General features: G+C 38.2%; 3 protein-coding genes across 3 annotated transcripts in view; 2 read left to right on the top strand and 1 right to left on the bottom strand.

The window, feature by feature from the left end:
- Positions 1 to 1401: 1401 nt before the first annotated feature.
- Positions 1402 to 3819, bottom strand: LOC108575234 (tyrosine-protein kinase transmembrane receptor Ror2). Its single transcript, XM_017937977.1, has 6 exons — positions 3759 to 3819; positions 3494 to 3684; positions 3168 to 3429; positions 2856 to 3098; positions 2594 to 2784; positions 1402 to 2439 (listed from the first exon to the last, which is right to left on the bottom strand). Exons 1-6 carry the CDS (start codon positions 3817 to 3819, stop codon positions 1438 to 1440), a joined length of 1950 nt encoding a protein of 649 aa, XP_017793466.1. The 3' UTR covers positions 1402 to 1437.
- A 741-nt stretch (positions 3820 to 4560) lies between these two features.
- On the top strand, positions 4561 to 6327 carry LOC108575232 (replication factor C subunit 4). The gene is made up of 6 exons (XM_017937975.1): positions 4561 to 4689; positions 4771 to 5046; positions 5433 to 5826; positions 5903 to 6016; positions 6089 to 6172; positions 6235 to 6327. Exons 1-6 carry the CDS (start codon positions 4574 to 4576, stop codon positions 6325 to 6327), a joined length of 1077 nt encoding a protein of 358 aa, XP_017793464.1. The 5' UTR covers positions 4561 to 4573.
- A 510-nt stretch (positions 6328 to 6837) lies between these two features.
- LOC108575257 (catenin delta-2) overlaps positions 6838 to 17882 on the top strand; it is a 60636-nt gene continuing 49591 nt past the window's right edge. Inside the window, exon 1 of the mRNA XM_017938003.1 lies at positions 6838 to 8054. The gene's annotated coding sequence lies outside the window, so the exon portion shown is untranslated. The remainder of the gene's footprint in view (positions 8055 to 17882) is intronic.

The following is a 17882-nucleotide window of genomic DNA, read 5'->3' as shown; positions in this document are numbered from 1 at the left end:
GAAAGTTCGTCTGTTTTCCATAACATAATGTATGCCTCTTAAGATATTTCCACTTTGAAGAAGTAAAGGAATATCATAAATACATCCGTTAATACGTATAATTCCACATATAAATATGTATGCATACAGTTATGATCAGGTCAACTAGTACAACTGAACATATTTTCCTTTAATCTTGTATAAAAAAGTATCAGAAAAAACCTGGAGTAAAAGATAAAGAAATGCTTTTCATATTCACCAATAATAAAATAATTTCAGTCTAAGAAATGCATTATCAGTCTTAGTACTTTTAATTATAGAAATAACAAGCATTAAAAATGTATATAAATGCGTTTTTAATTATGGAAACGGAAAACGATACAAAAAATTCACTATCTTTATTGCTTAGAAGTAATTGAGATTTCTTTTCGTTTTTATGTGTGTAACATTAAATAAATATCTATAAGCATCATTGTTATGTTTGTGTAAGGAAATTTCATGAGATCCTTTAAAAAGAACAACAGCAATACTGTATCCTTTTGTAAGCATATCTCTATTTTTTTCTCTATTTTTCTGCAAGTATAAACAAGCTAATAGTTAATATTTATAGCGACACGCAAATTAATCTATTATTTGCTTTGCACATTGAGTTTTGGATCCTTATTACTTATATAATAAACATTCTATTATTATAATACTACCACTGAAATCTTTGTATCGTTATGTTTCATCCCTTAGCATTAAATTGTTTGGACTGTTATGTATATGTAGTCTTTCTTTTTCATGGCAGTTAGTAACATGTTATATTGTAAAATTCGTTGACGGAATGCGTGAAAAATCACAATAGACAGAACGTAAATGCAAGGTCGAGATTCCTATGTACGGGAAATCGCGTTGAAACACTCATACAGTATCTTAATTACATTGTCTGTGTTGTCCATACATACCAGTCTTCGATTCTTTAGTCACGAAATAAGTTTAAATAAATTATGAATAAATATAAGTTCTCAGTGATTTTGGAATCTAGAAGAGCATCGTGACAACCATTTTAAACACCATTCAAATTCAATAATAGCAAACATGATTGAAAAACAATTTAGAATTTCTAATTTTAATAAAAAAAGATCAATTTAATAGAATATTTACAAGAATTCTATGTAGGCCAAACAAAAAAATCTTTTTTTCTCAATTCATTAATTTCATTTGATACATTCATACTTCTGAACATAATGGCCGCCAATATTGTGTCTCTATTAACACGTTTCTCATAAATATTTCGATCAATTCGTTTATAATAAGGCTACTTAACAAACATAACAAAGGTAGTTGTCTGTAACATGTAGGTATAATTCACCGCTCACTTACCTTTACCTTTGCATAAGTATCACCTAATTCGTAATTGTATGAATAACTGAACCCCCACCCCCTAATCCTTCCATGGATAAATTATTATCAGACTCACACGAGAATACGCAATGGTACACTATCCGACTTATTCTCTGCTTCCAAATTGTTTTTTATAGTATCCAGAGTATTATAAATCGTTCTGAAAGTGGGTCTATCCGACGGTCTTCTGTTCCAACAGAGTTTCATCAGATCGTATACCGCTAGCGGAGTGTTTTCTGGACACTGAAGCACGTTGCCCTCTTTAATATATTTTACAACCTCCTCGTGTGTCATTCCGTAATAAGGCTGAAGCGCAAAACTAAATATCTCCCATAAGCACACCGCGAAAGCCCATACGTCGGTCTCGACTGTGTACTTATTGTACAATATACTTTCTAGAGGCATCCATCTAACTGGAATGGCGTCTTGTTCGTCACCTTTGTAATAGTCTTGCAGATAGATCTTCTGCGACAAACCAAAGTCCGCTATTTTCACGATCATTTGGTCGTTGATCAAACAATTTCTCGTCGCGAGATCTCGATGAACGAATTTCCTATCCGACAGGTATACCATTCCTGACGCTACTTGGAGAGCTATGTTAATTAAATCCATGTGCGACAGACGCGAGTCCGTGAAGTGTTCGTCCTTTTCTAAACTTCGAATGATATAATTCCCCGGCGAACATGATCGTAGAAATTCGTTCAGATCACCACGACCCATGTACTCGAAGAGGAGACACATTGGTCGACCTAAAGCACACACACCTAATAGTTTAACGATGTTTGGGTGATCAAATTCGGCAAGGAGGCATGCTTCTCGTTCAAAGTCCTTAAGCAGATCTTCTGACGCTTCCTCTTTTAACATTTTTACAGCGACATTGGTGAATTCTTCACCAGGGACGAGACCAGGCGCTTTTGCTTGAAATACTCGACCAAAAGCGCCCTGTCCCAAGTCCCGAACGTAAATGATATTGTTCCTCGGAAATTCAAGCTTTTCCAATTTTGGATTCAGCTGTGCGCTCGTTTTGTGGTAAGCGTCGTTGCTTGGTAGTTTGTCCAAATCAATACTAACACACTGGAAGTTATATTAAACATTAAGATATGTACCGTTATTATTACTTCAGTTATTGATAGTGAGACGATTGTAAAGACCAGACTCGGTAATATATTTCTGGACGTTACACGGGCATTAAATTATGGTACTTTTGGTACAAGTATCCTTAATATACCTGATTATCTGTGGGGTTATTATATCCTTGATGTCGCTTGTGAAGTCTGTGACTTAAAATAATGGATAATAGAATTCCAGTTATAATTACAAATCCTAATGAAGACAATATTAATATAAACATTGGAGTAAATAGAGTATCCATTACTAAGTCTTTTGGGTCAACCTCCAGTACTTTACTTGTTACATTATCTGTATTAGAAATTGAAAAATATAATGACTATATAATTATTTATCTACTGTATAAATTATAGAATGCATACCGCATATAGGAATATCACAATGTTGCCATCGTATATTAGTATCCATGGTGAAACACCATGGCATTGGTTCATCTCCACCTGCATTTCTACAATAATTTTCTCCATAACGAATCTGAGGGAAGACATCTGGTGGTCTATCATGACTATGTGGTATTTGTGCATTCCATGACTGACAGTCCAAGCCTAATTTTGTCTTACTTACTTTACCCATGTAAAATCTACCATTTCCTCTGACACAGTCATCTGAAATGACTTATGATTAAAAAGTTGTAATAATATGATTATACATAAAGAATTTTAAATTTGTTTTACATGTAACAAGGTCTTCATTCATATCAGTCAAATGAATGTGAGAACAAGTCACTTTTCCCTTAACTACTTTTGGCAATGATTCACAATCAGGTAATGTAAAATGTCCCCTTGATCTGATGTAAATATCCCTCTGTTTATTATCTTCTATCATTGCCCAGTCATTAAAACAGAATTCAAGACGTACTGCCATACAATCTTCATAACATAATGGTAGACCAACTGAGTTGTGACATTGTGGAAAGGCATACATACATAGCATTTTCTAAAATGATAAATTATTTGTCCTATATTTTTCTGAACTTTCTTCATCTCTAAGTATCAATTACCTCTGCAGCTGAACGACATGGTTCAACAAGTCTTTGTATCAATTCCTCCCATAAATTAGTTGTAATACGTTCATTCAACCATCCTCCAGGATTGTCATTGGAATCATTGAACCATACTTTTCCAATTCCAGTTAAATATTTTTTACAAATCTGCCCATTATATGGTGCACAATAACCTTGTGATTCAGGTTCTATGAAGGTAAGAGGTACAAATTAAAAATGTTTTCTCACAGAGTTCACTATTCCTTTTATATGAAATACATACTGGTCTGTGCAGAACTGAAATGCAAAATGATTGCTACCAGAGAAACAATCCAGAACATCATTATTTACATATACAGCTTGAAAGAATGTCAAGAAAAAATATCACATGTTTAAAAAGAAAATTCGTCTACATGAGAGATACGCCGATCCCGGTGCTCATTTAATTTATACTAAACCGCATCAGATCCATAGTGTAAATTAAGTATTTTTTCATACATAATCGATTCTGATACTCCATTCTACACGCTATTAAACTTTTACGCTTTTCTCAGCGGTATTCAATAATCACCGAACGAATATTACAATTATTGATTGTAATTTTTTAAACTGTTTTCAATGGGGGCAGTACGATAATTTAACAAAAATAAAGTCAATGAACCGAGCTACAGCATTGAACACATAATTCGTAAAACAACTGCGATTAAACTGTCCGTAGAAAAGTCTTGTTTTTCTCTATCATGTGTGTAATTAACTGTTACGGCCAATTTCCCCCTTTATTTACAACATTGGTGCGATGAATAAATGGTAAATTTGCTCGTTTTGTAACGAACCTAAGTAGTTGCTAATCTAACAAAAATTTGGAACTAGGACAGCGTTTGCATTCGATAATCGAGAAAATTAAATGAATAATAATCACAATTAAAGTTGAAAATAATTATAAATTTCTAACATTCATAGTTAGAATAGGAATAACTCGTTTTAGGAACTTTTACTGATAATGTTGGTACAGAATGATTTAGAGTTAAAATGCGCGGGAACGATTCCGTTTCGTTACTTAAAATATATTATACGTTGTGAAAAGTTTGAGGTAGAAGTATGCAAGCTTTTTTGAAAACAGGTAAATTAGGAGGCCCTTCAGAAATTAAGAAGCCCTCTACTTCACGTACGAAAGAAGAACGTAACAAACCTTCACCACCATGGGTTGAGAAATAGTAAGCATTGACCAATGTAACCTAAATCACAACGATTCTTTATCTTATCGTGAACAACTTCTGATTATTTTATATCTATAGTCGTCCAAAAACTGTGGAAGACGTTGTTGAACAAGCAGAAGTAGTAGAAGTATTACGACAATGTTTAAAAGGTGGAGATTTTCCAAATCTATTATTTTACGGCCCACCTGGTACCGGTAAAACGAGTACCATATTAGCCGCAGCTAGACAATTATTCGGTAGCCTCTATAAAGAAAGAATATTGGAATTGAACGCTTCTGATGAAAGAGGTATCCAAGTTGTGAGGGATAAGATTAAATCCTTTGCACAACTTACAGCAGGTGGTATGAGAAATGAGTATGTTCATCGTCACATTGATTTTATAATATTATTTCAATGAATGCCAATGATGGTTAAGTAAAAGGTCTGAGAATTACATTGGAGTTGCATATATAGATTGTTTGGAGAATGTAGTTGTAATCAGGAGTTATAATGAAGTACTTTGGTAACTCTTATTGCCAACTAGAAAGCAATATGCTTTAGGCAGATTTGACAAAAGTATTATGAAGTTTTAATCTTTTGGTCCTGCATTAAGAGCAGACAAATATAAATGTTTATGTTCAATAATCTTGTGTGTTTCTCCAGTAACTTCTGTGATAAAGACACAATCTGAGGCATATCATGTATAACAAGTATAAATTAATTAAATAGGAATTTGTTGTAACAGTAGTGCCTTTTTTCAGTGGAAAAAGTTGTCCTCCATTTAAAATAATTATCTTGGATGAAGCAGATAGTATGACTAATGCAGCACAATCTGCACTTCGTCGTACTATGGAGAAACAATCTCACAGTACAAGGTTTTGTTTAATTTGCAATTATGTATCAAGGATTATAGAACCCTTGACTTCTCGTTGCACAAAATTTAGATTCAAGCCATTAGGAGAGGAAAAAATTATTGAAAGATTAGAGTACATATGCAATCAAGAGGACTTGAAGGCAAACAAGCCTGTTCTACTAAAAATTGTCGAAGCTTCGGGTGGCGACTTACGACGCGCCATCACGTGTTTGCAATCTATTACAACATTGAAAGGCAAAGACATTGAAATCACCACTGATGATGTTCTTGAAATCATTGGAGTAAAATATAATTTTTATCTTAAAGAGAAAAATGAATAGGAATGGTTCTTCTTTATTTTAAAAGAAATAATTTCAGATTGTTCCTGATAAATGGATAGATGAATTAATGGAAGTATGCAAGGCAAAAGATTACAGTAAGGCAGAGGCGTTTGTTGATCAATTCATGTTAGAAGCATATGCTTCATCTCAAGTAAGCTTCTTCATTTCATAAAAACCCCTTATTAAAATTGTTTGGTACATTAAATTTTTATAATTCTTGTAGGTCATTGAGCAGCTCAGTGAACGAATTATATATTCCAACGAATTAACAGATAAACAAAAAGCTTTAATTGCAGAGAAGCTCGGGGTAAGAACATGAATAAATGGTAAACTAAAAGTAGTACGTGTATTATATTTATTTTTTCCTAGGAATGCAATTACAGACTGTTAGATGGTGGAAGTGAATACATGCAGCTTATGAGTCTTTGTTGTGGTCTTATAAAAGCTTATGAATTAATATAATTGTTATTATAATTAATGTACATAATAGCATACTTTGTTAAAACAGTTTTATACAATAAATATTTATTTTTTTTACAAACTTCAACTCATTCTTGTCTCAAAATACTAAGTTGAACTAATTGCAAAGTGAAACAGCGTTAAAAATATCTTATTCCCTATAAGCTTAATGTTTCCCTAATACTCATTTGTTCTAGGAAATTTTGTGTTTCTACATCAAATTTCCTAGAAATAAATCACCATGCCTTATGGCAGATTTTTAATTAATACACACCTCTAAAGAATAATATAATCTGTATTAAAACAAAATTAAAAATAAACTGGTGACTTATGTGAAATCTAACGGGTTACAATATTTTCTAGGGAAGAACCGATTTCCAACATTTCCGAAATGAACTTCCACCGCGCACTCTGACGGCGGGCAGCGCGTGGCGACGCCACAATTTGAGAGCCACTGCGATCGGCGTGTAGGGGCGTCGTTGCTGCGTGCAATGTGTATCGTGTAGGCGTTGGCGAGGAGGAGACAAGTCGGGGATGTGTCCGTAAAAAACTTGCGGTTTCTGCGTACTCTGCCACACGTGCACTCTTGAAATCGTGTTCTGCGACCAACGAGGTCCCGACGAGTACTTCACGCGCGCCCGTATCGTTCGAAATCGTTTTACGAACGGGCCTAACAATTACGAGCCGAGGAAAAAAAAGTGCAGCCAGTGCTCGGTATTTTGTCGTTTCTTCCAAAGGCCACGTATCGTGCGTGTGTATCCAGGCCTCTTGTCACGAACGTTTGGGACGCGTAGCAAACCACACGAAGATAAGAAAGTCGTCGATTCGTTTACGAACGACGTATCACGGAAACGACGCCCGTACCAAGATGCCAGGACGTTTCCGTAGGGCCATTGAGACGGTTAGCGTTACTTGCGCGACTTAATTTCAACTCGATCCCGAAGAACATTAGAGCATAGCCTCGAAAAACGTACAAAAGTCTCTGCCGGGAGAGGAAAGAGTAAGAGAGAAAGAGAGAGAGACAGGGACAGACTGGACAGGGAGGGACCCGACAAGAAAGAAACTGACGAAGAGCGTGTGTGTATACGGGAGATGTTTGGAATTTCGAGACGAGATCCTGGTGCGGGAGGATTCGACTATCAGCGGCTACGATCGACCGTATTATCACACGCCGGATTCTTCACCGTATGAGACACAGCGGCACTCACCGGTCGTCAGTCTCTATCCCTCTGTGCCGTGTGAACGCGGCTGACTGTGTGTGTGCGTGTTTTTCCCGGCGAAGAAATCTCAACTCGCGGCGACGGCGGTGTCTGCTGGCATGAGATTTTATTGTCGCTCAGTCGACACGCTCTCGTGGAACTATCAACGCTGTATAATACGCGCCGTGCGGTCCGTGTGATTTTTTTTCCGTGCGTGAGTCAGAGTGGTGCCGTTCTCTTTCTCGTGCGAAACGACTGTTCGGTGACAAAGGATAATACACGCTTCAAGGTTCGTGGCTCTCTCGATGGTACTGGGCATCGTTGGGCGGTTGACACTGCGACTCGAACTACCTACGTAACCGTATATCCTCTCCTCACGGGATTCGCGTGCGTGAAACGAAGCGGTGGATGACACAGGACGCATATCGGCCGGCCGAGAGAACGAGTTCGTGGATTCGTCGCCGGTGTATCGCGTCAAATCCTCTTGGAATGTGACGAGCGACTCCCAGCGTGGAAAATATCGTAGAAAAGGTAAGTGATTTGAACGTGGCAGCGAGTTGGTCTGTCGACGTTGTGTCGACCATGGGATGCGAACTGTCATAGAAACGGCCGTTTAACGGGATTGCTTTCCTAACCTGTAAACGTGCTCGCGTAAAAATAGTATTGACGAGCGTGGTCGTAATAGTACGCGACCGTTTAAGAGTTAGTGAGCTTTTTTCTAAGAATAGTGCATTCTTTTTTACATAATCTGTATAACGATCTATGGCAATCGAGTACTTTCAATTTGTCCACCATTGCATCACACGAACTTCTTATCGATATTTATGGATTATGGTTCGATAACGTTATCGATTAACAGAGTCAATGATTCATTCGATGTACAAGCAGATCTCGATAATTGAATCCGAGTATTACACATTGTAAATTAGAATGATCGTAAAATCACAGGTTATGAACGATTAATCCAAAGTGTATCGATCGAGAATCGAAACCATTGACAGTGGCATCGCGGAATGAGCCTCGTAGCTATCATACAGACACTACTATCTATATAGCATTGTTCTTATCGAACTATTGGCTTTTGTAAAAATCCTAGCCGTAAATGACTGCGACAGGATCACACCGGCGGGCACTTGTTACTCGGTACAATGGCGTTTCTCGAGAGTAGGCGCGGGCTTTGTTTTTGTTTTGAAGCGTACGCGACACTCGGTGCCGCGCGTCCACTGCACACGCCTGCCAACGTAATTCAAAGTGGTGGTATTCAGGCGGCGTGATTTATGGCTCCTTTGAGGATACATGGAATAGAAGATTAAGGGAAATATACTACGTCGATATACGGGGGTAGCAAAAATATAAGGGAAAAGCTTGCTTTTGTCCATAGGGTACCTTATGTAATTTGCCAGAGTTGTAAGCCTGACATGGTTCTAAGTGAAGTAGTAATAGTTTATGAGGTATTTCGAGTTCACAAAGTACCAGTTGGGTGTCTTAATACCTACCATAACCTAAGAGTGTTACCTTACTAGGTTAAGTATCTTCATACTCTTTTGTTCGTACACGTAAAAGCAAATTAGAACATAATATAACCTAACATCGACAGTACTTATGCGCTGAATTAATCTATAAAATTCATACAACCACCAAGGTAATCAGCTAATAGTGCCATATTTAACCTGTCATTCCCGTAATTGCAACTAATCAATTTCGACTATCGACCTGGTACTCTCAATTTACAATCCCACGCACAATTTCTTTCATCTTGAAGTTGAAATTAATCCTTGTCCAAGATATCAAGCACAGTAGAAGAAGAAATAAAATTCACGAATAAAATAAAACGCTCGAGTTGAAACTACGCTAGCAAGAAAACTCATAACGATGGCTTTATAAAGCTGTTTCTGCCGACTGGCATCTCGCTCGTAGTCTCGCTCGACCGACATCCCCTGGTCGCTGTTTATATCCGGTTAGATAAGGGGCGAAGTTGCGCCGTTCCAGAGCACAGATACGTATACCAGCAGCCACGGCCAGACTACTTTTCGCCCTCCACCACCAGGAACAGCGATAACGGTTAATTACTCGGACGAAAGTAACAAACGATCCGGTTGCTCCTTTAATCTTATACACGTTCTATAACGAATAATCGAAGAGAGGGTGGTGGCGTGTTTTCTTGAAAAGCGAGCGTGCGGTCGAGCGTGTCTCTCTCCGCTTCTGGATTCATTGGTCACGGTAGCAAAACAGAATAATCTTTCAGCAACCACCAGCGACTCCGATAAACCGCAGGCCTGCAGTAGAACCGCCGATAGTTCTCGTTTCTATTTCCTCCCCCTCTCGAATAATGTAATGCAACAAGTTGCTTAAACGTCCAGCAACAATGCGGCCCGGCTCGCTAGTGTGGACCTTAGGGGCACGTGTTCGCCAGATTCCCAACTACTTTCTCTAACGAGTAATATTTCAACCGCGGGCAAGAAACTGTACGGAGTTTGGATTTATGGGCTGCGTGGCCTCCGACGGCCTCATGCAACATCCTAGCCCGCCTCTTCGAGCCAGAAAGTAGAAGAAGATTTGCTTTACGGACTACTGAGATTTGTGGGCCTGGGTTGTGTCCTTTTAGGAAAACCTGATGTTTTCCATCGGTATTGTCCGCAGAAGCGAAGGTCCACGAGGGTATGTGTGACAACGGGAGGGTGGGAAGCTTGCGTCTGGAAAGATCGACACTGACCATTCTCACACATATTATCCGAGATATAAATATCTTCGAATAACATGAAAAATATTGAAATTTCTTTGTTCATATTTGATTGGTCGGTCATAGTGCTAACTATCGCTTACTCACTGGACCGATGAAAAGTTTCCTTCGGTCAGCTGTGTGATCGGTAACCGCGGACCCGTTGCTCTAGATTGGAACAGGCTAGGGGGGGATGAAGTGAAAAGTATCCGACGATCGTTTCGCGGAATAACGTCCATTTAATTCGTAATCGAACGATCCGTGGTCGCGACAATGTTTTGAATCGCCGCGGTGCTGTTCCCCTTTTGGCCATTGAATAGATCTCCACACCCTCCCACAAAGATAGTCGTGTGTGTGTATGTGTATGTACATATATATATATATATTTAGCTTTTGACTGGCCCGTGATTGTTCGCCGCGGAAATGACGTTGTCAGTGTCACGCGTGTCTCGTCTCTCGTATCGTGACCGGCTAATCGAACCGGGTCTGATTTTTAAATCGATCAACGACTTATCAGCTTTGATCTCGGCGCGATAACGCTCGAATCGATGTGCTTTTCAGTGATGAAGAATTATTTGGTCACTGATCCCAACGTGCCGCGAATTCTCTTGCTTCCTGGAACGTACCAGGTAGTCGCGTTCTTTTACCGTGAGTCTGATTTCTGGGAACGCGAGTTTCGGGAGAAATGGGATTCGCTAAGGTTACGTGTACAGGGTGTTTCAAAAGAAAGCAACCGTAGCCTTTTATGGTATATCGAGTGTATTAAATTTTCTCGAATGTAATATCTCACGATGATGATTATGTTACTGAATGAAGTTTGTGGTTAGGTTAGTTGAGAAGTTTGAACTATATAGGGTGTTTCGAAAATATGTATCTCTAATATTCCACAAAAATCTTCACTCTTCGTACAATATTTCCGGAGGTGGACAAAGTTTAACGGGTGTAGGCCAGTTTGGAAATTGGACATGCATAGGGTGTCTCAAAAGAGAGTACACCCGTCCCTCGAATTACACGGTTTCGCTTTAACACGGTTAAAAAAAAAAAATTTATTTCGATTATGCATTTTTTTATGTATTTTGTTGTAACTCGACGACGGATTTAACCGTGAGAAATTAATGTTAGTGACTCGGATAGTGATGTTGTTCCACGAGCAAAGAAAAAACGAGTCCCAGCTTTCGAATGTTCTGACGAAGATTGGAGACCGTTTTCATTTTTTTTACCTCTTTATTTTTACATTATTTTTGTTTTTCTTAAAGAAAAGTTGTTTACGTTTATGCGTTTTTCCTTCTTGTAAATAAATAAATGAGTTGAAGACATAAAAATTTTACGTCTTTGAATGTACTAGAGTATCGGCTTCGTGACTTGGCATTCAGCGGAACCAATCTCCATTTTTCCATACAATCCTTGTCTCATTTTACACGGTTATTATGAACGTATCTACGAATTTTCTTTATATTCTTCGATTCGATTTACACGGCTTAAAATTTAGTTGCAAGCCTTCTTTTTTATATGCAAGCTCTGTCTCGTTTTACACGGTTTCGATTTGCACGATTTTGCGTGGAACGTATCTACCGTGCAATTCGAGGGATATGTGTATCTGTAAGTTCTTAACCTGTAAGACGAATGTCCCTCAAGTTTTTACGATAATTATTGCATCGTTAAATGAAGTTCACCTGTATTGGGTTAGTTAAAAAATTCGAAGTCTATAGGGTGTTTTAAATATATGTATCTCTAATGTTCCACAATGCAGTAATGTTTCTCACATTGTCGCTCTGGTCGGAACCGAATGGCGACAGTTTGGTTAGAGGAGACACGGTTTTCGAGGGTCGCAGCCCGCCTTTGAAAATCCAAGGATGAAACGAGGGTCGAGGCAACCGAGCGATTTAAATACCAGCGTTTTTATTTTTAATTTTTTCTGTATGAAAACCAGACCAAACACGATATAATTTGAACAACGTTTTTACTAATTAATACTTATTGAGTGATTAATTTCATTTTGTAATAATCGCTTTGAATGAATTACAAAAACGGACTGCTAGAAAAATACATGAAATATCTGTACACATTGTCCGTCGAATGCATAAGCTGTGCCTGGACAATTTGGAGGAAAACCCTCATTTGACGAGCAATATGAAAACACGGCCCACGTGACAGCGACAATGTGAAGGGAGGGACTAGGTTTCAGCGACAATGTGAAGGGAGGGACTAGGTTTCAGCGACAATGTGAAGGGAGGGGATTAGATCTCAGCGACAATACGAAGTAAGCGACTAGATTTTACCGACAACGCGAAGGGAAGAACTAGATTTTACCGACACTGTGAATGGGGGAAACTAGGTTTCGTGGACAATGTGGAGGCACGGGTTTCGCGGACAATGTTTTCCGGTATCACGTTTTTGTAATTTATCAGAAACTTGTAGCGAAGACATATTTTCATAAAAATGACATATTTCAGTTCGGCAAAATTTTTTCAACGTTTCTTTTTATTTTTCACAACTTTTCTGTCATGTATTTTTGAGCAAAATGACCATTGAATTCCTTGTGTCAGGAAATGTCCGTAGCCGAAAGTAGGGTGGACGCAAAATTATGTAAATGGTCCAAATTATGTCACGTTTGATCTCATTTTAAACGAATTTTCAGCTAGCAAAAAGTAAAGTTAAAGGAGTTATCGCATTACACACATCACATGCTTGACCGATTCCGGGAAAGATAACATAGGCGTAGCAATAACGCACGCCTGGGCGTAGGAGAAGTTAGGCGACAGTGTGAGAGACATTACTGCAATTCGATTCCGGCAGATGGACAGGAAATTTGTGGATCAGTTTGGAAATGGAAAATGCGCGAAATCTTTCTGAAACCGACAAGATAAAGGATAGATTCGACGAGAGTACAATTCATGGCAGAAAGTATAATAGATACAAGACGGTCGCAACGTCGTAACGAACGCTCGCAGGAGTCGCGGGCTTATCACTTTTATCTCTCGCGGGACCGTTTTGTTCGCTGCTATTCGATACGTGTTCCTCTCTCGTCCCTTCGCGAATCGATGAGCCGCACCGAACCTTATCTGCCCGAGAATTGCTTAACGAGAAAAGTCGAGGCGTGTATCGAACTAGGCCGATTAGGCCACGGCCATTACGATTGATAACCGGCGGATAATTGCCGCGGTTCTTTTATCGATTCGAACGCCGATTGGTCGAGTTCGTCGTACCTTCTCGGAACTCTCTTCTTCAAATACGAGTCACTGTGACTTATTTTTATGGTCTCTCTTTTTCTCTCTTTCTCGAAAGCCTTCGAAATTCGGAGAAATATTTTCAGAGAGATTTGTCATTGTATGACGAATCGAGAATCGATATGCAAAATGACCTAACCTAATTTAATATTGACAGATGGATACCATTATCTTTTGCCGACATATCGAAACATCTATACAGGGTGTCTTGTTTCAATTGAACATCGAGATGATATTGAAAGTAAAAGAAAAAATTACTGAGGGAAGTTTATACGGTTTGAAGACGTGCATCTAACGATGCTAAAAATAGTCCGCCCAAAGTCATCTTGCACGAAGGTCACTCCAAGGTCATCGACATTTTTTACCGTTTAAGGTCACTTCACAGTTAGAATGTCGCAGCTCTGTAAATAGATCTCAGAGTTATAACGTCATTGGGGAGGACTTTCTTTTCCTGAAACTGTACAGGGTGTTTCAGATATAGGTGACTGTAACAAAAATATATTTATTCAAACGGTAAAGAAGGTCTACGACAAAAGGCCTCGTGCCTTTTTCGGGGCTCCCTTTTCCCTGGGAAAGTCCCAGGAAGTGGGGGCGCGGGCCTGCATTGCCGAGGCAATACTCTTGTCCTGGAGGATGAAGGAACTCGGAGATGTTTGGAAAAACATCTCTCGATTCTTCGCCTCCAGGGCCATTAAGTAGCCCCTTTTCCCTGGGAAAGTCCCAGGAAGTGGGGGCGCGGGCCTGCATTGCCGAGGCAATACTCTTGTCCTGGAGGATGAAGGAACTCGGAGATGTTTGGAAAAACATCTCTCGATTCTTCGCCTCCAGGGCCAAGAGTCTCGCCAGGTCTAAGTTCGTGGACCCCCCGTGCCGGTCGCCACAGTGACCAAACTTTAGTGTCGTATTCTACTTTCTTCGAGGAAGGAAGAAGGTCATCCAGTGGAATTCCGATAATCCGGCACGCTCGGAACTTCGGAAATGTCGGATTATCAAATATGCCGGATTATTGGACCATATCTGTCTAATTTATTTATTTATTTATTTATACGGGAAATGGCCCATTAGTATAATACACGATAATAGTGACACAGTGAAGTAGGAATTTTATATAAAATAAATGTAACTAAAACTTAAGGTGATTCAAGTAGTTGAAGTCATTTAAGTGGCAAGCTAAGCAGTGATCGTTTAAGTAAATGAAGCGATACATGAGGTGGCATTATTAACATTAATAATCATTCGGTTGATACCAATATGGTATCCTAATACTGTGGTGTGGTATTAAACACGGAGAAAATCGCAAGTTCTTAATCTCATAGACGGGGCATTTAAACAACATTTTTCCAGAAGGGAGGGACAGTTTAAATGACCATTGAGTAATTTATAAACGAATAAGATGTCTTGCGATTTCCTTCTATGTTCGAGAGTGTTTAGATCTAAAAATGATAATATTGGTTCATAGGTATGACAAGTGATGGGGATAGGTCTCCCAATATGCCAGGCAGCTAGGCGAAGAAATCTATGCTGCACTCTTTCTATAGATATTATACATTTATTGAAATATGGTGCCCAAATAATACAACCATACTCTAAGATAGGTCTTATCAGTGTGCAGTAGAGTGTCCTTAGCGTCCTTGTCTGTCGGAAATACTTGGCAACTCTATAGATGAGACCCAATGATCTGTAGCTGCGAGCAATAATGTTCTTAATGTGTTCAATAAAAGTTAGTGCAGTCAGAATGAAAAAAATAATTTTTAAAATGACCGTAGTTAATAGAGTAACGTTCTCCCGATGAAAATGAGTCCAAACACGACATAAATCGGAGAAGTTTTAAAAGCACCCTTAACCTCTTGCCGTATAATAACGAGTCAGACTCGTGCCACAGATTTTGGTCAAAATCTGATAAAAACAGTTATACCAGTAACAAACGTGAATTTTAATTCCAATTTTCGATTTAATTTGTAAAACTGAAGATTGGCAAATTTCATTAATCTATAATACATTGGCTTTTCTTGCTTAATACTGTACTAAAACGGTAAATACAGTAAATTCTCTACAAGTGTCAGTCAGTTTGGATTCTACAAGTGTCAGTATAGATGGTTCTACACCTATGTTATCCTTGCTCGCTGTCAGTCAAGCGTGTAACGCTACACCACTCGGTTTGGATAAAGGGAATGTTGTTGAGGCCTTGTTCTGTATTTTAAAATAAATCCAGTAATAAATCTTGACTTTGAGTTGTCGAGGCGACGCGCTTAGTGGATGCCGGATATAACCGGCGCTAGTCGCGAAAGGGTTAACCCTTATAGTGCCGACCGAAAGAATTGTACCTAAGCGAAGAATACCGAACTAATTTGATGTAATTTGGAAAGGTTTGAGAAAAAAGTCATAAAAAAAAAAGAGTAAGAACGATATTTACAAAATTGAAAAAGGAACATATTAGCCTTATAGTGCCGACCGAAAGAATTGTACCTAAGCGAAGAATACCGAACTAATTTGATGTAATTTGGAAAGGTTTGAGAAAAAAGTCATAAAAAAAAAGAGTAAGAACGATATTTACAAAATTGAAAAAGGAACATATTACGAAATAAAGGGAGATTAAATTAATGCCAATTGTATTTCAATATTTGTTGAAAATCATACTAATGATACTTATTCAAAATCATTAGGAAAATTGCAAATATGAAGAATCATCGTTTGGTCGTAGTTTGATGCAGAACACGTAGTATAAAGCATAAATACTGCATTTTCAATTATTTGTAACAAAATTTCTAATATCAAAACACAAAACTAAATGATAATCCCATGATGCGCAGCAAGCGTCAGGAGGATTACATACCTGCTGCAAAACAAGTGATTCGTGTAGCTAGTATAACATCACTGAAATACAATTCAAATATTATTATAAACATTTAACACAAATAATTTATTCAGCATTGATGGCTACTAATCGAGTTATAATTTGGCCTTCGGTATTCATTTGAAGCAAGATGTATGCATTCAGTACCTTTCTTGAAAAAATTGAAAAAACTACTTTTTTCCAAAATTTGAGAGTTCTTCTCTCGTCCAAATAAGTATAAAGCATCGTATCCAATAGGTCGACACCTCCCATAAATTTATTGGACGAGAGAGGAACTCTCAAATTTTGGAAAAAAGTAGTTTTTTCAATTTCTTTTTATTTATTTATTCAACCATTTATAAGGTTTTATAAAATTATTTCGAGACAGAGTTCTGTTGCGATGCGAATAGTAAGGCGCCATCGCATACGCAACGATATATCGTTGTTGGGTACTGTAAGGATTAGGGGGTCTTCTAGTGTGACGGTCGTTTTTCTAGGCCTTTCTTGCTAATTTATTACAGAAGTACGGTAATAGTTATTAACATGAACTTTATTCTTATGTATTTACTTGTCCTTGAAGAATCATTACAAATTTTTTTGTTGAAAAATAATTAGATATGGCTGCTGTGGAACACGTCAAATAGGAGCATGAAAAAACGAAGTAGGTCCATGGTTGCCATGATTTGAGCTGTTCTGCTTATCAGAAGTAAAAAAGTCCAATTGATTCTTATTTAGTATGCATCTCGCTATGGTCGGCAGTAGAATAAAAGAAAAATATTGAAAATTAAAAAAATGGCGGCACTTTGAATACGAAGAATCGATTTTTTCGACTTTTTTTCGTCTTCCAGAGGCTCCAAAAATCAGAAAAATGTATATTTTGGCATAATTCTACTACCGACCATAGCCACACATGTTCTCAAGACACGTGCAAAATTTGAGTTCGATTGGTTCAGTAGTTTTTGCCAGATCGTGGCAACCATTTCAGAAAACATGGTTAGGTTTCATTGCAATTTACATTCTCCCTTGATGTGTCACACTAAACGAGCTATAACTTGGTTATTTCATCGAATACAACTATAAAACTTGAGGAGTACATTCTTAAAGAGCTGTACTTTCGATATATGCAAAAAAATAAAAATCGATTTTTTGAAACCGTCACATTTAAGGAGAGCAGAATACGATACCAAAGTTTCGCCACCTATTTCTGAACCACCTTGTATAAACTCCTTTTAGTAATTTTTTCTTACCTTCAACAGCGACGAAATTAATTTACACGTTCGATGACACACCCTGTATACATCGTTTATTTGCCAAGATTGCAAAAAACTTCGTCTCAATCGTAGTTTAACTCGTCCATTCCCGATATTCCACGGTACAAGTGCTTCTAGTTGGCAACGAAATAAAAGCAAGTGAATAGAGTGCTTGTTGGAAACGAGCTTCCGCCATCGATTGCCTCTAATCTGATTAACCATCACACAGATGCCACCGTAGGTTAAGAAATACCGCCATCTCGTGTCCACTGCACTCTGAGCACCTTCTTCTTCATCCTCGTCTTCTTCTTCTATGAAATAAAAGAACCG

This window comes from Habropoda laboriosa, unplaced genomic scaffold (assembly GCF_001263275.1).
Source record: "Habropoda laboriosa isolate 0110345459 unplaced genomic scaffold, ASM126327v1 scaffold207, whole genome shotgun sequence".
NCBI lineage: Eukaryota > Metazoa > Arthropoda > Insecta > Hymenoptera > Apidae > Habropoda > Habropoda laboriosa.
This window is presented reverse-complemented; position numbering and strand designations above follow the sequence as displayed.

Excerpts from the sequence above, each read along its gene's own strand:
- LOC108575234 (XM_017937977.1), bottom strand. The coding sequence starts at position 3,819 with ATGATGTTCTGGATTGTTTCTCTGGTAGCAATCATTTTGCATTTCAGT. Across the intron at positions 3,430-3,493 it reads CATGTCGTTCAGCTGCAGAG|AAAATGCTATGTATGTATGC; the intron begins GTAATTGATACT and ends TTATCATTTTAG. Across the intron at positions 2,785-2,855 it reads TTGTGATATTCCTATATGCG|ATAATGTAACAAGTAAAGTA; the intron begins GTATGCATTCTA and ends TTTCTAATACAG.
- LOC108575232 (XM_017937975.1), top strand. The coding sequence starts at position 4,574 with ATGCAAGCTTTTTTGAAAACAGGTAAATTAGGAGGCCCTTCAGAAATT. Across the intron at positions 4,690-4,770 it reads CCACCATGGGTTGAGAAATA|TCGTCCAAAAACTGTGGAAG; the intron begins GTAAGCATTGAC and ends TTATATCTATAG. Across the intron at positions 5,827-5,902 it reads ATGTTCTTGAAATCATTGGA|ATTGTTCCTGATAAATGGAT; the intron begins GTAAAATATAAT and ends AAATAATTTCAG.